The sequence below is a fragment of the Balaenoptera borealis genome, assembly GCF_965194805.1.
Source record: "Balaenoptera borealis genome assembly, chromosome: 8".
Taxonomy (NCBI): Eukaryota; Metazoa; Chordata; class Mammalia; order Artiodactyla; family Balaenopteridae; genus Balaenoptera; species Balaenoptera borealis.
In genome coordinates, this window is record NC_138865.1 from 26,147,411 (window position 1) to 26,169,794 (window position 22,384).

Genomic DNA, 22,384 nt, shown 5'->3' on the forward strand with positions numbered 1-22,384 from the left:
TTAATGTTTTGTGTGTTGGATCTGTGTGTATTCAGAGTATAGGGGTTATACATATGCTCATCCTGTAGGGTAAGAGTTTAGGGAGTGTATTTTTGGTGTGGAGGAATTTTTAGAGATTGGGGTTTTCAGTGTAAATTGGGGTTGCTAACTGTGTGTGTATAATCAGGGGATGTGACAGAGGCTGTTTATAGTATCTCAAGAGGGAGATGGGTGTATGTTTGTATTGGGGGTGTGAGTTCATCATGTGTTGTGGGCGGAGTATTTAGGAGAAGGTTGGAAACATTGTGTCTCTCTGATGGTATTTTGTGTTTGTCTCAGCTTCTGAGGCATTGTACATACGTGGATGTTCACAGCTGTGGGGGGACTGTATGTGTTATATTTGGATTTGGGGGGTTGTGTCTTATATTAAGAAGTATGTGAGTTTGGTTTGGATGTATTTGGCTATTGTTGAAGGGTTTGTGTGTTTGCATTGGGGGGTTATATGGGGTTGGGTGGATTTTTGTGGGATATGAGGATTTAGGTGTTTGATTATCGGGGGCCGTTGGGGGTGTGTTTTTGTATTCAAGACTGTGGCTGTGATTTTATTGGGGTTTGTAGTGCATGTATATTGGTGTAGGAGAGTTCTGGGCACACAGGCATCTGCTTATAGGTAGGGAGTTTGTGTGTTTGAGGATGTTTGGAGCTCTGTGGGGCTGTGTGATGGTGGCACAGGTGACTGTGGGCAGGTGGAGTGTGTGTTGGGCTGGAAGGGAAACTCGAGGGCATGTTGGTGACTGTGAGGCGCCCATGTGAACTCCCACGTGGACTGACCTTTGTTCCTTCTGATCTTCTATGGCTTGGACCCATCCTGACCTTCTGTGGCAGCTACTCCCCTGCAATGGTCAGCAATACTCTGCTCATTCTTAGCCAGATGAGTCAGGAAATGTCACTTCCTCTGGCAGCTGGATGTGTCTCTTGCAAGTGAGTGGTCCTGGAGTCCAGGGTGCAGGACTGGTGGACAGATGCAGAGTGAGGCTGATTCCCCCATGAGCCCTCTCCTCAGTGAGGTGGCCAGGAGGTCAGGGCTGTATCTCCAGAGGGTCAGAAATGGCCAGTCCTCTCTAGAATGTGCTGGAGGGGCCAACTCATTGAACGGACCCTGCCAAGAGATAAACAGACCCCGAGGACAATTCCTAAGGGAGAAGTTTATACCTACCCATCTTCCACTTTCTCCTTTGGATGGTCTCTACCACAAGGTAAAAGCTAAGCCCCCTCACACGGCCCTTCTTGGCCTGGTCTTACTGACCGGCCAGTCTCTCCCCACATCCTGGCTCACTCTGGGCCCTCTGGTGATACCAGCATGAGGCCCCCCTGCATGTCAGTTCTCACCTCCTTGCCTTGGCCCATGCTGCCCTTGCTGTTTGTCCTGCTCTTCCTCCCCCAAGGCCGTGAGTCACCTTCTCCAGGTGGGAAGGATCCACTGAAAATGCAAATTTGGGTAACTACTGCATCACCTGAGTCTCTAGCACGTGCCAGGCACTATGACGCTTGCCAAATCCATAAAAACCCCACAAAGCGGATGTGCTATTAGTTGCACTTTGCAGGTGATGAAGCTGAGGTTCAGAGGTGAGCAACCATGACCAAGTACCCTGTACGTACCAGAATATCAATCAGACTGGTCAGCGTATCCAATAAAGCCAAATATTAGTCTGATCAGGACGCCTAGATGCCAGGCTGTAAAGGCGCAAAATATGTCCCAGCAAGAGAAGGAGCAGTGCCAAGTACCCCAGCAAAGAAGCAGAGTTCATATCCTGCTTTCTTAATCAAAATAGCTGCAGATCAACCCACAGTTTCCTAGTCTGTTAATAGGAGGAAAATACCAATGTGCGTTGTCCTATAAAACTACCTTAAAATAATACGTATGATCCCGAGTGCTTTGGTAATGACCCCAAATCATCATCATGAAGTTGGGATACTTCTTAAAACACTGCAAGTCTTACACACTGGCATATAGAATCTGTAAAGTCAGTTCTTTGGGTAATGATGGTAGATAGAAGTGGCCCAGAAGGACAGAAGACAGAAAATAGAGCAGAAACTATTTGTCCAGAGGTGACAATGGGTCATAGCAAAGGTTCAAGCATTACTAGGGAGGTGGTGAAAATAGTAATGGGCATGGAGTGTAATAAGTCAAGGATATCTAATGTAGTTTCCAATGAAAGTTTGTGAAAGACATATAACTAAAAAGATAATAGGCTGGGAGGTGAAATAGTACAAAACATTTGATATATTTTTTACAAGGATAAAAGAAGATAGAAATGAACATTAAAGAAGTAGGTCAAATAGAAAAACTGTAAGATGGTAATAACCTCACAATATGATGAGGCAACTTAGATTTATTTTGTTTAAATAAATTGGTAGACTATATTTAGAGTAGTTTTAAGTTTAACGAGAATTTGAGCAGAGTATAGAGTTCTCATACACCCCCTCACATCTATTCCCCAAACCAAAGTTTCCCCTATTATTCACGTCTTGCATTAATATGGGGCATTTTTTTACAATTGATGAGCCAAAGTCCATACATTCCTATTAACTAATATCCATAGTTTACATTACAGTTTACTCTGTTGTGTATCCTATGGGTTTTGACGAACGTATGACAGGCATTGACCATTACAGTATCATACAGAATAGTTTAAGTGCCCTACCTTTTCCAGGATGTCATATAGCTGAAATCATACAGTATGTATCTATTTCTGTTTGGCCTCTTTCATTTAGCAATATGTGTTTAGGGTTCCTCCATGTCTCTTCCATTTAGTACTCTTATAGCTCAGGCTGCCATAACATAATACTATAGGCTTGGTGACTTTAACAACTCACAGTTCTAGAGGCTTGGAAGTCTAAGATCACGGTGCTGGCCAATTCAGTGCCTGGTGAGGGCTCTCTTCCTGGCTTGCAGACAACTGTCTTTTCACTGTGTCCTCACGTGGTGGAGAGAGACAGAAAAAACTCTCTGGTTTCCTCTTATAGGGGCACTAATAGAGCCTAATCCTCATGACATCATTTAATCTGATTACCTGCCAAAGGCCTCATCTCCAAATACCATCACTTTGTTAGAGCTTGAATATATGAATTTTGGGGGGACAGAATTCAGTTGCTAGCCTCATTCTTCTAACAGTATAAAATATGACGAATAAAGAAAGCTCATCATTAAATTATCTCTTTTCTAGAGTTTCTGTCCCCATGTAGTTATCAACTCCTGGGTAAGATAGCCTAGGCAAGCAAAATTTTAAAAAACACATGAACAAGTTTTTTTGAATCTCAAAATGATTTGAAGGCAAGAAACAGTGTTTGAGAGAAAATTGGGGAACCTTACTTGCATAAGAAAAGGTGATATTCCTGTTCAGAGTTGAATGCCATTTTGGAGCCAGTCAAGCCAGGCTGAGGAAGCACATTCTAAGCAGAATAAAAATTGTGTGCAAAGAGCCAGGCTTGTTCTAGAAATTAAACAAGCCCCACTGTGAATGTGGAAGAGTGAATGAAGGGATGAGAAGCAGGATAGGTGAATGGAAACTAGGTTACAGAGGCCTATGAGTACAGATGGGCATATGCATGTAAGAACACTACTCATGGCAGGGAAAGAACCACCTGGATGTATCAGAAGGAACAAGTTCTTAACACTCACAAAGGGAAAAAAAAAAAAAGAAAGCCTGGTCTTCCCAGCTAGAATGGAAAACTGTTTAATACATGAGTATTCAGAATAGTTTTCAATCCTGAAATGTGGGGAAAAACTTAACATGGTCTAAACATTACTTGGGTCCCACCTAAAAAGCTTAAAAGCAAGACTCAGAAGGATAAAATTATTTTTAAGTAATTTAACTGTATACCAGAACAAAGTTCAAGAATATGTACAGAAATACTAAAATATTTAGCACCAGAAAAGGAAAATCTACAGTGACTGTCATCCAATAAAAAAATTACCAGGTATATCAAGAAGCAGGAATATAGAACCACAATGAAGGGAAAAAAAAGCCTAATTAAAACTGACCCAGAAATAGAAAAATTAAAGCATTAGTAGACAACAAAACTAAAGTAGATATTATAATTATATTTCATATTTTCAAGAAGCTACAGGAGGGATTGGACATGTAAAGGAAGGTATTTTTAAAAAAGCAAATCAAAGTTTTAGAGATTAAAACTAAAATAGCTGAGATTAAAAGTACATTGGATAGAATTAACAGTAGATTAGACATTGCAGAAAAGAATTAGTTAACTGAACAAAAAGCAATATACATTATTCAAAATAAACACACAAAGAAAAGAAAAAAAACTTTAAAAAGATATGAATATCAAGAGAATGGGAAGTCAAGTCATAGATGGGGAGAAAAAATTTGTAAAAGACAAATCAGATAAAGGATTGGTATGAAAATATACAAAGAACACTTACTGCTTACCACTAAAAAAAGAGGACAACCTGATTAAAAGTGGACAAAAAACCTAAACTGACACCTCAGTAAAGAAGATATAAAATATCAAATAGGCATATGAAAAGATGCTCAACACCTTATGTGTTTGGAGAACTGCAAATTAAAACAACAATGAGAAACCACTATGCAGCTATGAAGAGGACAAAAATTCAGAACACTGACAACACCAGATGCTGGTGAGGATGCAGAGCAATAGGAACTCTCATGATCGCTGTAGGGAATGCAAAATGGTACAGACTCTTTGGAAGACAGTTTGGCAGTTTAATAAGAGAGTAAATATACATTTACCATAAAATGCAGCAATCAAGCTCTTTGGTATATACCCCAAAGAGCTGAAAATTTACGTCCATACAAAAGCCTGCACATGAATGATTGTGGCAGCTTTGTTCATAATTGCCAAAAATTAGAGGCAACCAAGGTGCCCTTCCATAGATGGATGGATTAAAAACAAACAAACAAACAAACAAACAAAAACCTGTTCCACATTCATACAATGGAATATTATTCAGCAATAAAAGGAAATAAACTACCCATGAAAAGACATGGAGGAACTTAAATGCATATTACTAGGTGAAATAAACCAATCTGAAAGGGCTACGTACTGTATAATTCTTAACTATATGATATTTTAGAAGGCAAAGCTATGGAGACCGTAAAAAGATCAGTGGTTTTTGGGGGTTTGGGAGGAGGAAGGGAAGAGTAGGTTGAATAGGTGGAACACAGGGGATTCTTAGGTCAGTAAAAGTATTCTGTGTGATATTACAGTGGTGGATACATGTTGTATTAGTCAGAATTCTCCAAAGAAGCAGAACCTATAGAATACATGCATGTGTTTGTAACAGGGAATTAGCTCTTATGATAATGGAAGCTGAGAAATCCCAGTCTGCCATCTGTAAGCTGGAGACCCCAGAAAGCTAGTGATATAATTCAATCCTAGTCCAATGGCCTGAGAACCAGGGGAGGTGGTGATATAAATTCCAGTCTGAGGTCAGGAGAAGATGAAATATCTCACCTCACACCATGAGGCAGGAAAAAGGGGCAAATTTTTCCTTCCCCCAGCTCTTGTTCTATTCAAGCCCTCAACAGACTGGATGATGTCCACCCACATTGGGGGGGGACAATCAACTTTACTGAGTCCACCAATTTCAATGCTAATTTCACCTGGAAATTCCCTCACAAAATATACCCAGAAATAATTGTTAATCTGGGTCCCCCATAGCCAGTTAAGTTGACACATGAAACTAATCATCACAAGTCGACCCTGTGTCAACATGACACCCATATGCATCTCCTCAAATCTTACTTAATCCCCAAATAAGACAATAACAAGATCTTAATTCCACTTAATATGATACAACAATTCTGAGTCCAATCAAAATACACTAACCCTATCCCCAAAAGAGGAGGTAAATCCTTGTGATATAACTTAAAGTACTATAATGTAAAATTAAGAGTACTTACATATTATGATATAAAATCAATACAACTCATGTTACATAATAGGGGAATATGAGAGAGAAAACACAAATACACACTTAACACAAATATATTCATAGCAAAAAAAAATGGTGTACTCATGACAATTACAGTCCTGGTTTCTGTAAGTGGTCAGTTATAGCTGGTCTTTGTAACTACTTTCTTCTACCCATTCTGTATTCTTTCTATCTTCAGCAAGCACCTCAGCAGATCGTGGTTCTTCCCTGGTGGGTGACCAAATCCTTCCTTCTTGAATAGTCTGGGTCATTAGTAGCCCTGCCTAGACTGGGTTGTTGTAGTTTTCCACTGAGCTTAATCAAAGAACATGGTGATACTAAGGGATGCCTTAAGCGATCTACTATATCCAGATACACTTTTCCTTACTTCCGTGTGGAAGAGTAGTCCGCAAGTAGTATCCTTGTATCAACAAACACTTTCCTTTCCTTCTTTGTCTGTTGATTCAGAGGCATGAGGAGCCCAAGGTAGCTGGGTGTTAGTCTTAACTCCCAGTTCTTTGGAATCATTGCTGTGTCTCCTGGTAGAAGCATTTTCCCCTTTGGAACTCAGACCAGCAGAGCATAAGGTCACAGGAACAAAAAGCAAAAATTTGATAGTGGGTCACTAGGGATAATACTGAAGAGTTGAAAATAACTCTTCTCATTTTTGTCCCTTAAAATTCCTGGACCCGAGAATCCTGGCTATGGAAGAAAGAGGACCATATATTGGACTCCAATTCAGAGCATATACAACCCTCTGGAGAACCTTGACCTGGGACAAGCAGAGGTATTGTCACATAGGCAGCCCTGTAACTGAGTCTTCAGAAGGCCATTCCACCATTCTATCCAGCCTGCTGCTTCAGGTAAGACTAGTGAATTCCAAGGGCCCATTGCCTCACTTCATCTGCTGTGAAATGTATTCCTTGATCTTGAGCAATGCTTGCAGAATCCCATGACAATGATAAGTCATTCTGTAAGATCATGGATGGTAGTTACGCAGAAGTGACGTATGCAGGAAAGGCAAATCTGTACCCAGAGCAAATGTCTATTCCAATAAGAACAAAATACTGCCCCTTGCACAATGAAAGCTGTCCAGTGTCATCAGTCTGCCACTGACTAGCTGGCTGATCACCCGGGGAATAACACCATATTGAGGGCCCACTGTTGGTCTCTGCTGCTGGTTGATTCTTTTTGATTGGGAATTCAGTAGTGGCTGTAGCCAGGTCAGCCTTGATGAGTGGAAGTCGATATTGCTGAGCCCATGCGTAACCTGCGTCCCTGTCACCATGGCCACTTTGTTGATGAGCCCATTGGGCAATGACAGGGGTGGCTGGGGAAAGAGGCTGACTGGTCTCCACAGAACAGGTCATCCTATCTACTTGAGAATTAAAATCCTCCTCTGCTGAGATCACCCTTTGATGATGAGCATTCACATGAGACACAAATATCTTCATGTTTTTCAACTATTCAGAGAAATCTGTTCACATACCTCTTCCCCAATTTTCTTTATGACCAACTTTCCAGTCATGCTTTTTTCAATTCCTGACCACCCAGCGTGTCTGACCATTTCTCCTTCCAAGTGTTTCTCCCTCAGCCAGGTGCATGGCCTCAAGTTCTGCCCACTGGGAGGATTTCTCTTCACCACTCTCCTTCAGAGATGTCTCAGAGAGGGGCTGAGGGCAGTAGCTATCCACTTTTGGGTAGTGCCTGCATATTGTGCAGAACCATTTGTAAACCAGGCCTGCCTGAGTCTCCCTCCGTCAATTAATAGTAGGGAAGTCCCCTTGACGTCATAGGTGCAGGCTGGGAGAGAAAAGGTAGTGTAGCCGAAGTGAGGACTGTGGGCCTTTGAGCTCCTTCTTCATGGAACTTACTTGTGCCTTCAAGACCTGCTCTGGCCTGATCACATATATGCCACATCCATTTGACGATGGAGTGCTGCTGTGCATGGCCTCTGTTATGGCTTGGTGGTTAAGATTCCACTTAGTTCATGCTGGGCAGCTCAGGTCACATGGTAACTTGATGGCCCAAGGTTAAGTGTTCAGTCTCTACAAAGTTCAGTAGCAGACCTCTTGTTTCTCAAAAGGAGACTAGTTACCAAAATGATGGAAGGGCCTTGCTCCACAGTTCTTAAGGCCTGTGCTTTGATTCACCTATGCGGGCCTTCAAGAGGCTCCAGACAGCATCCTTATTTGCCACAGACACGTCAACACCGTTGTGTCTTCTGGATCTTATGGCCCAAGTGGCAAAGCAGCTTGCACTGCAGCCTGGACCTGTTACACAGCCTTCTCTTGTTCTGGGTTCCAGCCTAAACTAGCAGCTTTTGGAGTCACTTCATTAAAAAGTCTGGAGTAACACATCCAGATGAGGAATATGTTGCCTCCAAAACCCAAAGAAATCACTAAGAGCTGTGCCTGTGCTTTGGTTGTAGGAGGTGTCAGAGACGACAACTTATCCTTCACCTTAGAAGGGATATCTTGACATGGCTCATACCACTGGGCCCCTAGAAATCTCACTGATGTAGGAGGCCATGGCATTTTGTCTTATCTATTTTCTGTCCTCTGACACATAAATACCTTACCAACAAATCTAGAGTAGTTGCTACTGCTCGTTCACTAGATCCAACCAGCATAGTGTCAGCAGTGTAATAGACCAGTGTGATATCTTATGGAAGGGAGAGTCAGGTGTATTTTCTAGCAAACTAAATAATGGCATCAGGCTGGAAAGTTGATATACTCATGAGGTAGGACAGTGAAGGTGTATTACTGGCCTTGCCAGCTGAAAGCAATCTGCTTCTGGTGGGCCTAATGGACAGGGATGGATAAAAAGGCATTTTCCAGACCAAATCCATATACTTACATACCATTTACCAGGGTGAGTGTTAACTTTCTCAAGCAATGAAACCACATCTGCAACAACAGCTACAATTGGAGTCACCACCTGGTTAAGATTATGATAATCTACTGTCATTCTCAAGATCCATCTCTCTTCTGCACAGGCCAGATAGGATGTTGTAGGAATCACCACCCCTGCCTCCTTCAAGTCCTTGATGCTGGCCGTAATCTCTGCAGTCCCTCCATGAATGTGGTATTAAATTTTATGTATTGTTTTCCTAGGTAGAGGCAGTTCTCCTGGCTTTTACTTCGTCTTTCCCATCATAATAACCCTCCCTCCACAGGTCAGGGAACAAATGTGGAGAATCTGCCAGCTGCTAAATATGTCTATACCAAGTATACATTCCAGAACTGGAGAAATAACCACATGATTGGTTTGGAGAACCATTGGGCCCATGGTGAGACAGAACTGAGCTAAAACTCCATTAGTCGCTTGACTTCCATAACCTCTACTCTGACTTTTGGGCCCCTGCAATGTTTTAGGTCTCTTGGAATTAGTATCATTTCAAAGCCAGAGTCAGTTGTTCCCCAAAAGGTCTAATAATTTCCTTTTCCCCAATGCACAGTTACTCTGGTAAAATGCCAAACATCATTCTGGGGAAGGCTGGGGCAAGAATTGACAGTATAAACTTTCAGAGTGCACTGGGGTCCTTCCTCAATGGGGCCCAGCCTCTCCTTCATTCCAGGGGTTTGGGATCCATAAACTGGCTCATGTCTAGGAATGTACTGAAGGGATGTGACTCTCTGTTTTTATGATTTAGGTTCGACTTTTATTCACTTGACCTAGAACTTTTCTGCTTATACAGAGAAGTACAAATTTAGTAGGCTTCCTATCTATTTCACTTCTAGGAACACCATGATCAATTAATCAACACCGTAAGTCAGCATGAGTCAGACTATTCTGATTGCTGCTTTGACTCTGCTGTACATTAAGGTAACCATGTCCACTTTGCCTTCAGTGGTTGAATATTGTCACTTGGCCCCTACCACCTCAGGATTCAATTACCCTCTTTGCATTTAGGTTTCCCAATGCAGTGACTGCATTTCCCACTGTGAGGTCTGATCTACAGAGAAAGCAACCATAGAGTATTCAAGGTGTCAACTGAAAAAAAATGCGCAACTTAAAAGTTGAAAATTATGTTGCATTTGGAACCTAACTGAGGACTTAAGCCTGGGATACAGCCTCTCAGATAGCTCTGGGGACAGTTCCAAAGAGAAACAGAATATATAGGAGTTTTGCCAAAAAAACCCAAGTAATCAAACATCAAAACTTTCCTGCTAATTAAAGGAAAACCAGACATCTCAAGTTAACGATTTTAACACTTTTCTATGTATGGGAAGATGTAAGAATCTGGGCTTAATACAATTATTCCTTTGATATGCACCTAAACTATCTAGGGCCAGTATCCTGTTTTTCTACATCTTAAATCCCCTCAGGGTGCACTATCAGGGGTGGCTGCAGTGGCTGGTGGCTTGGTGGCTGCAAGATCCTTTGTTTACTGGTATGGCAGGTGACATTCTTTGTCCACAAAGGATATTGGGGATCCCCTCATAGATTTATTCCTCACACTATTGATGGAAGGTAAAACTTCTGGAACCCCCCAGTCAGGTGAGCAGGTTTTAAGTGACAAATCTACTCTAACATTCCTCTATCCCTAAGCCTCTGAAGTTCTTCTCTAGCTTAAACTGAGGCAAGTCCAGCATTTCCAGGGTACTCATGGGGGGCCACCTTTTGGCCTATGTTTCAGCCAACCAACCAACAAAACTGCTAGAGCCCTTTCTAATTCCTCAAGCTGCAACAGTAAATGCAGAAGCCCTATTTAGTGAGCCCATACATTCAGCCTCCTTCAACCTTATAAGGAATTCCTTCTTCCATTTTCCCACACCTTTAGTACTTATTCCCACACATTTCCCAAGATTTTGTCTGTGTAACTTAGAAAATGGAAGTCATTATTTTGGAATGTAATGCACTTCCTCATGAGTCACAGATTGTATCCCACCTTTAGGGACCTGCTGAGCTTGAGTCTAGTTAAAGGTCCAGAAGTAAGGTGGGGTGGTAGGGGTGGGTCCTGAGGAGACTAATAATTATGTTACATGACAATTGCGTCAGGGGAGGCTATGACCCTTTCCTCAGGCAATGCAGGGTTAATCCTCTCAGAAGGAGATGGAAAGGCTGATACCCTGTATGTAGAGAGGCCGCTTCCACTAGGGTTGAGGAAGCCATCTCTGCTGGGGCTGGGGAGGCCAATACCACTGGTGATAAAAGATTCATCACAGTTTAGGGGCTCAATATCCCCAGCTTCATCAGGATCTTCCCACAGGTCCCCATCCCAACTTATAAGATCCAGTTCTTTCCCAATCAATGCCCTCACATTGATTCAACAGTAGATGCCCTTCAAAACTGGGAGTTCAACTTGCATTGTAATTCAACCAGTTGCACGATGAGGTTCTGTGCTTGATTTGCAGCCCTGTAGCTACAGGAGACAGTGGTCTCCTTCAGGGCACATGGTCATTTATGTGGCACTTGAGCTGGGAGTTCAAATCACCAAGTTCATCCTTTTCTTTCAGTGACATAAGAAGCAACAGAACAACATAATTATATACACTGGTTTTCCAAAAATGTTCAAAAGTATCATATACGTTCATCCCAGAGAAATTAAATTTTATGTCCATGCAAATATCTCTACATGATTGTTTCTAGCAGCTTTGTTTGTAATAGTCCCAAACTAGAAACAATAAAAATGTTCTAGAATAAGTGAATGGTTAAACAAACCGTGGTACATTAATACTATGAAACACTACTTAACAGTAAAAAGGATTAACTACTGATACATGCAAGTACTTGGATGGATCTCAAAAAACATGCTGGGTGAAAAAAAGCCAACATTTGAGGTTGGTGTTTGAAGGTCACATATTATATGAATACATTTATATAGCATTCTCAAGATGACAAAGAAGGAGACAGATAAGTGGTTGCCAAGTTTTAGGGATGGTGCATGGGGGCCAGGGTGGGAGGAAGGTAAGTGTGACTATATATCGGGGTAACAGGAGGGAGATCTTTGTGGTGATGGAACAGTTATGTATCTTGATCTTGGTGGTGGCAACACATGTGATAATGTGGCACACATATACCTTGTAGCAATGTCAATTTCCCAGCTTTGATAGTATCCTATTGTTACATAAAATGTAACCAATTAGGAAAACCGGATGAAGATTACTTGGGGCTTTACTGTCCTATTTTTGCAACTTTCTGTCAGTTTATAATTATTTCAGAAGAAATCATTAAAAAAAGTAATGTGTTCAAATAAGAAAAAGTCTATATAGAAGTGTTTTTTTGAGGGTGCTAAACTCTTCAAGACAACTTCAACTTTCAGGCAGTCATTTTATCATTTGTAACATAATAAGAGAAGCAAAAATTGTATTAGGGACTATATCGTGGGGAAAATTTAATGTAATTTTTGACACACTGTATTAGAAACATTCGTTTCTGCTGAATAATATTTGCTAACTTTTGAGATAGGTTAACCACAGGTAGATAAGTCTAGTAGCCAATGAATAACATTAACAGAAAGGCAGTCTCTTAAGATACGTGATATCATGCTCTATGGAATTTTTCATTAATTTAGACAATTTTGTAGAGCTCCGATGTCAAGGTAAGTGACAAGTCCAAAGCTGCTGAAACCTAATGAGAATTACAAGAGGTTACATGGTAAATTGTGGCAAACCGATTCCAGCGGTCCCCAACTTTTTTGGCACCAGGGACCAGTTTCGTGGAAGACAGTTTTTTCCACAGAAGCAGGGGGGATGGTTTAGGCAGTAATGTGAGCTACAGTGGCGGGCGTGATTCAGGTGGTAATGCAAGCAGTGTGGAGCAACGGATGAAGCTTCTCTCTCTCTCTCTCACCCACTGTTCACCTCCTGCTGTGCCCCCTGGTTCCTAACAGGCCTTGCACAGTGGGTTGGGGACCCCTGGATTAAGCGATGAAAATAGAGTTACAGAGCTGGTATAGAATTTAAAGACTTCACAGTGACATATTGTTTGAGAGACTCTGAAGTGATTTCGTGGTGTTTCCAAGTTTGCTGGGGACTGGGGACCAGGCCCAACCCAGACTATTTGGCCCCTGTACCGTGATCTTCCCTGAGAGCCAGGCTCTGTTGCTTTCCTGCACACTCCCCGCTCTTTCCTCACAAGTTGTCTTCGTAGCACTGTGCAGCTTTAGCCAGATTTCAGGGCACAGAGAGCCTGCCTTGAACTGAGAGCATCTCTCCCACACATGCGCTTGAGGGCAGCCTGGGCTCTGCTCAGCTCTGAAGAGTCAGTCTTCAATGAACCCTATTACAGTTAAGGAGCTTCTCTGTAGCTTAAAATACTTGAGAAAGAGGAAAGAAAACTATTTTAGAAAGTATCTAATTGGAGCTATCCCAATCATATTTTTCATCAATGACTTTTGGGATTCCAGGCTTTTATAAGCGCAATGATTCTGACACATTTTTAGGGAGAAAAGAGAGTGTTCTTTCCTACTTTAGTTATACTCTTTCAGTCACTGTAGTTTCATATTATTGAATGTACAAGACCAAAAACATCCACATATTCATATTCGCATTTGGAAAGATGTGCTTTAAAAATGTTCCTTAAATGCATTCTCACTATCAAAGTCACAAGAATACCTTCTGCAATAGGGAGGAAAAGGTGACTGTTATTTCTCTGTAAAATCAAATATGATACAGACCAAGTGGTAGGCATTCAATGAACGTGGTCCCCGAGACCATGTGTGGTGGTGATAAAGCCCTGGGATAGGAGTGCTGGCCAGGTCCTTGGTCTCTGGGTGAGTTCTCTTCATCTGTTCCATTAGAGGACTGGTCCAGAGTCCTTTCAGCTTACGCATTCAATGATTCTGTCCCACTAGTTCTTAGGCAAAATAAAACAGAACAAAACAAAACAAAATCAATAAAAACCACTTAAAAAGTAAATGAGAAAACTCTGCCTGACCTAATGTGAAGGAGTCACTTACTGTTCCCTATTTTGAATGGTATCCTCGTAATACCTATAAGTGGTTATCTATCTGGGTATTAAAATGTTTTCATAAGGACCTGCTGTACAGCACAGGGAAAACACTCAATATTTTGTAATAACCTATATGGGAAAAAATCTGCAAAAGAACATATATATGTATATGTGCATATATATATATATATATGTATGTATAACTGAATCACTTTGCTGTACACCTAAAACTAACACAACATTGTAAATCAACTATACTTCAATAAAATAAATAAATAAATTTTAAAAATTGTGTTTTCATGAGTAGATGCTCCATGAGCGAGCTGCTGGCAGGGGAAAATGCAGTGTGCTGCCTCCGTGTGCTTTTTCTGTGCCAAGTATTATTTGAGGAAGGAAAAAAACCTGCAACAATTCTGCTTTTGCAACATGACTTGAATCACCAGAATGTCTAGAATTCCTGTGTTCTCAAGGTGCTATCTTTCAGTTAGCATGGAATTAAGGAGATGAGGGGAATGGAAGTCTAAAATTCAATCCTTAACTGTGAAATGCTTATTAATGGAGGTACATAAAGCTTAATATATTGGAAAGTGTGTGGACTCGGTCAGTTAGTACAAAATATTTAGGGCTTACTATGTGACAGGCACCGTGTGACTTGTGGTGGATGTGTAAGGCTTGGATGGTGTTCCCAGGAAGCTCAATATTTAGTGTGGCATCTTCACTCTAGTTCTGCCAATAATTAACCATGTGAGCACTTTGGAGTCTGTTTCATCGGCACTAAAAAGGAAAATGAGAGCACAGGGCCTGAGTCTCTCAGGGGTCCCTGTTTGCTTCTATGAACCTGCTGAGAGTAAGGAATGTATTCATGTGTCAGTTGGAGGATAAACTGTTACGTTCTCTTCTTCTTTTGATGTATGTACATATGTATGTATGTGTTTATTATTTATTTATTTAACTGAAGCTTAGGATTCTTTTTTTAATTTGGTTCTTCAATTATACTCCAAACAGAATTTGTTTACAATAGGCTGTTCCTTGACAGCTTTCTTCTGGGAAGACATGAAAATACAACGATTAGGTGTATCAACTCATTCAGAATGACAATGAATGAAGGGAGCAGATTCCCCTTCTTGGTGCCCCTGGCAGCCAGTGTGAGGGCCTGAACCTTGGGCTCAGCCACTGGGATCCTGCAACCCAAGACTGAGAGTCGTGAAACAGTGGGGAAAAGATTAAGAAGCAGTCGGATTTTATTGTTGTGATTGCAGTTGTGGAGTTCTTGGGGGAGGGGGGCACCACAGCAGGCAGGAGCAATGGCCTGTCCAGCTATATGGATGGGTCCAGGGCAGCTGAGCTAGAGCTCTTCAGTGGCAGAAGCAGTACCCTGGGTCACATCTTTTTCTTTTTTTTTTTTTTTTTGATTGGTATCATTTATTTTTGTTAATTAATTTTTATTGGAGTATAATTGATTTACAACGTTGTGTTACTTTCTGCTGTACAGCAAAGTGAATCAGTCATACATATACATGTATTCACTCTTTTTTAGATTCTATTCCCATATAGGTCATTACAGAGTATTGAGTAGAGTTCCCTGTGCTATACTGTAAGTTCTTATTGGTTATCTATTTTATATATTGTAGTGTGTATATATACATCTTGACGATTTCTATGACACGTTGTTTTATAGGACCTGACTATTCTTCTGAACTAGTGAACACTTCCACTTTCACTTGTGAACCATTTAATGACCTGCTTACAAACCCTTTTCTTCCTGTCACTAAGTGACGACTCTGATTACTTAGAGATGGTCTGACCCATAGGAGGGATGCGTCCACCAGCTGGCACAACAGTGGCTCCCTGAATTAAAGCTGATGTTGCCCCTGGCATCCTGGGCTCTGCTGATCACTAGGCAAGCTGGGAAAAAAGTGTTATGAGATGGGTGGGAGAAATCCTTTCTGATGATCAAAGGGATCTTGTGTCCTGCCTCCCTACATCTATATCTTATGAAAATTCAAGAGGCAACAACACCACATTGGCTGGGCTGTGAAGGTCTCAGTTCCTTCAGAAATGAAGGTCTGGATCATGTCACCAAGTGAAGACACCAATGAGCCTGGTGCTGGCTGAGAACAAGGTGACCATGGAGCAGAGAGTGGCTGAGGGACGTCACAGTATCACGAATGATGCAGAAGCACATGCCTACACGTTTCCTTCCATGCTCCATAACTCATTTTCCCCCCCCATTCCTTTCCCTTGTCAGACCATTTTATATAGACCACTATAGTGATGGTTACATTCACCATTACTCTGTGGGTTTCTGATGATGTAGATGTGCCTGTGACCATCTTAGAGGAGGATTAGACAACATCCAGAGACCCTAGGATTGGGGCTGGATGCAGAGACTTGAGGTTTTCTGCCTTTGGTGAGTGGGTGGTACCCTTCCTTATCTGAAAGAGAATTGTGTTCAGCAAGACTTACAATTTCTGGAATTTGAAGTGTGTATGTTACTGACCAGGGTTCTTGGCCTCCTTAATCAATAGAAATTGATCAGAGACCAGACAAGAAATTCAGGCAAAGCTTTATTGGGACCCCTGCTGCAGCAGGGGGAGCGAGAACAAGCAACAGGTTCCCTTGCTCGCTTCCTGGGGGTGGGGGTGGGGGCAGCTGGTTCCTTATATGGGGGGGAGGTAGTGGTGTGTCCCGGGGTTGGGCCGGAGGGGGGGCTTAGGTGGTCTGCCCACCCCTTTGGTGGTGCTGAGTGCAGGGGGCATGCGCAGAACCCAGCCTTTGCTCCCGACCCCCGTTTTTGCTTCTAGCTCTTCAGAAGTGGCAGTTGGGCTTTTTTGATCTTTCTGTATCTTTTGTCCAGAATTTGCCCCAACTGTGCATGCACGCAGTTATTTTTAGTCCCTTATAGTTTCTTTGCATTTTGTTGCTCTAAGAGACATTTGTCCAGGTGCAAGCACTGCAGCAAAGGCTCCCAGGTCCCAGCCTGTTTCATGTACATGAATAGATGTAAATCTGGGAAACTGTGCTTGTTATTTTTCGACTGTCCAGCACCCACCCGCCCCTGACTCTGCGGAATTAACCCAGATGTGATTTCCTATTGAGAGGCAGCGTGTTTCCTGCTACTGTGGAAACCACTTCACCTGCAGCTGAGAGTGGGGCTGTGACCTGCACTCTGTGTTAAGCAGGTTGTTGTTCTTTTCTTCCACCCTTTTTCTTCTCCTTCTTCTTCTTCTTCTTCTTATTATTATCTTGGGATAAGAACACAACGTAAGATCTATCCCCTTAGCAAATTTTTAAGAGCACGTACAGTGTTACTAACCAGAGGCACTATTCTGTACAGAAGATCTCTAGGACTTATTCATCTTGCATAACTGGAACTTTGTTCCCTTTAACTAACACCTTCTCTTTTCCCCCTCCCCTCAGCCCCTGCCAACCACCATTCTACTCTGTGCTTCTGTGATTTGACGATTTTAGATCCCTCACGTAAGTGGTATCATGTAGTATTTGTCCTTCTGTGTCTGACTTATTTCACTTAGCATAATTTTTCCACATTCATTCATGTTGTCACAAATGGCAGGATTTCCTTCTTTTTTAACACTGAATAATAGTCCATTATATATATCTCACATATCTTTTAACCATTCGTCTGTTGATGGACATTTAGGTTGCTTCCACATCTTGGCTATTGTGAATAATTTTGTTGCAGTGAATGTAGGAGTGCAGAAATCTTAATGAGATCCTGATTTCAATTCCATTAACTATATACCCAGAAGTAGGGGAGGTTCCTCAAAAAAAACTAAAAATAAGAGGATTGTTAGCTCTTGGTTGGTCCTGAACAGGCAAAAATAAAGGGGGCAGCAGGGTCCAACCAAAAGGCAAATATGGTCCTGCCCCCTCACCCACTCCCACCCTTGATCCAGGGGTATTTGGTTTCTACTTATTTCCCAAGCCCAGTCCTTCAGCCTCTTATTGATTCTGTGAGCCCATAAGATGCTTTAATAAATTCTCCGTTTCTTAAGAAAAATTGTCCAATAATGTTGCTCCCAACAAAGAATTATGCTACTCCTTACTGTCAAAAGGAATTTTAGCATTTATAATTCAGAGTTTACTGAATTGCAGTATAGTGCAGGCCTTGTAGTTTCATTACGAAGGAAATCCTGGTTTACTCCATTAAAAATCTGAGACCTAAAATAGAAGTTGAGTCAGATTTTTATTGACTCAAGCAACAAAGAAGAGTTCTGTTCTTGTGGAGTTTTGATAAATGCCTTAACAAACTTAAGGATATCAAAGTGATTTAGAGAATTTCAATAACCTTCCCAAAACATGTTCATACATGCTATCCTTATTCTAAATTGAGAAATGTGTAATGCAGTTGTATTATTTTGTGTGTTGATATTAATAATACATAGAGGTTTTTCTTTACTTTCTGATCATGAAACTCCACCCCTAGGGAATTCTGGCCTTTCCATGAAAACAAAATTCTCCATAAAATGCTGTGGGGTGGGACCCTGGGATCCCACTCCAGCAGATGCCTTTATTTGATTGGATTACTTGTGTTGTTCTTCATCCCATTAGTTCCTTGCAATAAAAATTTCAAATGTTGCTTGTGAGACTGAAATGCCAATTAGTTGAATCAGATGAGAATCTGGGTCGATGATGAGTCCTTATACCCTTCCCACCTCCTAGGGTGTGAAATAGGCAGTTATGCCACATGGTATTTCCATATAAACTCTATCAAAACATAAGCTTATAAGTAATGACAAAAACTGAGACAATGACTTACCTCTATAAAATATATTTTGAGATAGAAAGATATATGTGTAAGTCCAGCTGTAAATTCAGGCTCAATTCTGAAAGATGATTATTATTCAGACCCTGAAAGAGTTTTTTGTTTTAATTTATTTTCTTGAAGTATAGTTGACTTTACAGTGTTGTGTTAATTTCTGCTATACAGCACAGTAATCCAGTTTTATATATATATATATATATATATATATACACGCATATATATATATATATATATGCATTCTTTCTCATATTCTTTTCCATTACAGTTTATCACAGGATACTGAATATAGTTCCCTGTGCTATATGGTAGCACTTTGTTGTTTATCCATCCTATATATACTAGTTTGCATCTGCTAATCCCAAACTCCCAGTACTTCCCCCCACCCCCCCACATGGCAACCACAAGTCTGTTCTCTACAGACCTTGAAAGTGTTTTGAATATTTTGGATTAGATAAACAGGAAAACAAACATTCCATATTCTATCAAGAAGGATGAGAAAAAGGAATCAGGTAGATGTGTTCCAAATTTTGAAATTTTAAATTCAACTAAATATGAATGCATATCCTGTGCTTCCCCTCAAACAGATTTACATTTAATTGAGAGTAGGAGGAAAAATTCTGTTCTGAAAGAGACAGAGACTCTTTATGGGAATCGAGACGATTACTTCTGAGGGTGGGAACAGTAATAATAATAGTTGAATCTATAAAGATCCTGCTATGGCCAGGCATTGTACCAAGTCTTTCACATGCGTTAATTCATTTAATCCTCACAGCACCTCTGTGAATCTGACATATTATTATCCCCATTTTACAGATGAGGAAGCTGAAGCACAGACAGGTAAATGACTTGCCCAAGTTCCACAGCTTCTGTGAAAAGCTAATTTTCAAAGTAAACATTTTAGTGCTATTTGACTTTTTAAACTATGTGCCTCTATTAATTTTGTGACTAAAATTTAAAAATTCCAATTGAATAGAGATTTTTTGCTTCCATTATATCTTTTTCTGGAAAAAATATTATTAAGTTTGCCCCCAAATACCACTGAATTATAAAGTTGCTTTTTACAGTTATACATCCAAAACTTAATGCAAAATTGAGATCTAAAGATAATAGGCAATATTTTATATTGGTGTTTGTAATATCAGGGCACAAACTTTTAGAAGTGACTTTGTTAGCCAGCCCTCCTGTAACTAAATCTATTTGGAAATCTCAGCCTATTATCTTAAGGTGTCTTTAAAATGAATTATCAGAGTGGCTGGGTACATCTGTACTGAAAACACTATTTGTCTAATTGCTTCTACTTAAGTAAACATTACATATTACTAGAGATTTCAAATTGATTTTAAATTAAATAAGATCTAGTAAAACAAAGAGCAACATAAACTGTTTTAACTTGCCCCTTGCTTTTTTTTTTTTTTGCCAAATTTCTTATTCCTTTTTTAATTGAGATATAATTGACATATAACATTAGTTTCAGGTGTACAATATAATGATTTGATATTTGTATGTATTGCGAAATGATCATCACAATAAGTCTAGTAAATATCCATCATTTCTTTCTTGTGATGAGAACTTTTAAGATCGACTCTCTTAGCAACTTTCAAGTATACAGTAGAGTATTATTAACTGTAGTCACCATGCTGCGCACAACATCCCCCGGACTTATTTGCTTCATAAATCAGAGTTTGTACTTCTCGACCCCCTTCACCCATTTTGCCCACTCCCACACCCTGCCTCTGCCACACCAATCTCTTCTCTGTATCTATGAGTTCGGTTGTTTGGGGGCTTTTTTTGGTTTTCTTTTATAAAATGTCAAAAATGTCCAAAATTTGACCAAAATTTTGGTCAAAATTTCGGTCCATTTTATAAAAGACAAAGAAAGGCTGTGGAAATGTTCCAGATTAAAGAAGCCTAAGCAGATGTGACAATTAAATGCAAAACCTGATTCTAGCCTGGATCCCATACTGGAAGGGAAAAAAATGCTATAACGTCCTTGATGTTAATAGATACAACAAAATCCCTGTAGTCTCAGTTCTAAGTTGCCTCAAAACCCAGAAGAAAATGACCAGTGATCTTAGGTTCTGTCCTGCTGATTGGTTTCTGTATCAATTAATTCATAGATTCAATTAAGTTTTCATGCAGTGCAATGCATGAATATATATACAAGGCAACGGACTAGATGGAGAGAGGGCAACAGAAAGTCCTCTTTTTCTCCAAAAGGTGCTCAAAGTCTCGAGTTTCACCAACACGACCTGCCAACGCATTTAGTCACTCTTCCTTAACGGTATTCACTGCCATGTAAACATTGAGAACTTTGGTGGCTTTCACGAATTACTCGTGATTTTTCCAAAAAGCTGTCTGAGACTATTTCTCTAGTCCCGAGGAAAGTCACTCATTTTACAACCCCGCCCAGTGTCCAGATTTACGGGCATTTTCCGAAGCCAGCTCACTGCAGGGGGATCCTTTCCCCAAACTGGCAAACTTCATCCCACAACCTGCGTCAGGGCGTGACAAGTGACAGCCAGTGCCAGGCTGGTGGCTCACGGAGCGGAGGGGAGGCACCGGCTGCGGCAGCACGTCTTCGCCCCGGACCATCCTGGCGCCGCCCGTCCCCACCGGGCGGGGGCCCCCAGGCCGCCTCCCTCCCCTGGCCAGCGTCCCCCCACTCGGGCCTGTTTCCTCAGTCCCGCTCAAAGAAAGAGCTACCGGCCACGAAAGGCAGTGTCAGCACAGGTCCCCAACCCGCCCGTCCACCCGGAGCGGGGCTGGGCGCCGGGACTACTCACCGTCCAGGAGGAGGGCCGGCGTCCAGGCTGCCAGGCGGGACAGCGCTCCCGCTCTGCGGTCACCCACTCGCCTCAGGAACAGCTGCGCCTCGTCCCCTCGGCCTCCTGCAGCCGCAGGGCACAGCCACGCGCCCGTTCCGAGGCTAAGGGCCTCTGGGGGAACTGAGGGGGGCTGAGAGGACAGCTGAGGGCACAGGAGGACAGGAGATAGGACAGGTGAGGGACAGGAGAGGGAACAGGAGATGGGACAGCTAAGGGGACAGGTGAGGGGACAGGAGACTAGGGCGGCCGCCTGAGCGCGCGCGGTCCCACAACGCCCGACCCTCCCAGGAGGGGCCGGGCCCCCCACTGCCCTGGTGGCGCGCCGGGCCCCGCCCACGGGCCCGCCCCTCCACGCCCCGCCCCATCGCGGGCCGGCCCGGGGGCGAGGCGGAGCGCGCGGGGAGCCACCTCCCGAGGCGGAAGCGGAAGCGCCGCCGGGCCGCAGCCTTGGAGACGCGGGGGCGGGGCCTGGGGAGAAGCGCGACCTTTGACCCGCGGCGGGGCTCCGTGGGAGGCGGCGGGCGGAAGTGCGGGCAGCGGGAGGCCCTGGAGGTAACGCGTGATCCCGGGGGCCGAGGGACCACCGCCCTTCCCCGCCCGCCGGTGTCCGCACAGCCGCATGTGACCGGCTGGCTTTCGTTGTGTTTTGCAGGAGCCTGTTCACGACGGGGTGGCCTCGCCGGCCGCTCCTGGGACCGGGAAATCCAAGGTAAAGAGACGCCGGAGCGGCGGGGTCCTGCCGGGAGGGGAGGGGGCTCCCTGGGGGACAGCTTTCCTCCGGGCTCTCGGCCTGAGCTGTCGCGGTCGCGCGTTTAGTCCCTCCTCTCGGAGCTCCCTGGTGTGAAGCCTGAGTTCGTCTCCTTGCCGCCCCGCTCAGCGCTGCTGAGAGATTCCGCAGTTTCCCAACGTTAGACGAAGCCGTCTGGTTTGTGAGGTCCG

At 42.5% G+C, this 22,384-nt stretch overlaps 1 protein-coding gene and 1 long non-coding RNA gene across 18 annotated transcripts in view; one reads left to right on the plus strand and one right to left on the minus strand.

Moving 5' to 3' along the window:
• Positions 1-22,384, plus strand: part of LOC309632953 (contactin-associated protein-like 4) — a 159,475-nt gene that overhangs the window by 12,715 nt on the left and 124,376 nt on the right. For 5 of the 16 annotated variants that reach the window (XM_082401068.1, XM_082401067.1, XM_082401070.1 and 2 more), the window contains exons 1-2: positions 5,972-6,798; positions 22,098-22,154. In XM_082401068.1, the coding sequence (XP_082257194.1) occupies positions 6,640-6,798; positions 22,098-22,154 (216 nt within the window). In that variant the 5' untranslated portion in view covers positions 5,972-6,639. The other 11 variants (XR_014247180.1, XR_014247181.1, XR_014247182.1 and 8 more) reach the window with 6 other exon arrangements.
• On the minus strand, positions 6,805-21,797 carry LOC309632969. 2 transcript variants are annotated; one of them, XR_014247230.1, is made up of 3 exons: positions 21,404-21,797; positions 13,560-13,738; positions 6,805-13,199 (listed from the first exon to the last, which is right to left on the minus strand). It is a non-coding gene; the product is annotated as an uncharacterized lncRNA (long non-coding RNA). The 2 variants fall into 2 exon arrangements; XR_014247231.1 differs by lacking the exon at positions 6,805-13,199 and having other exon boundaries at positions 13,499-13,738.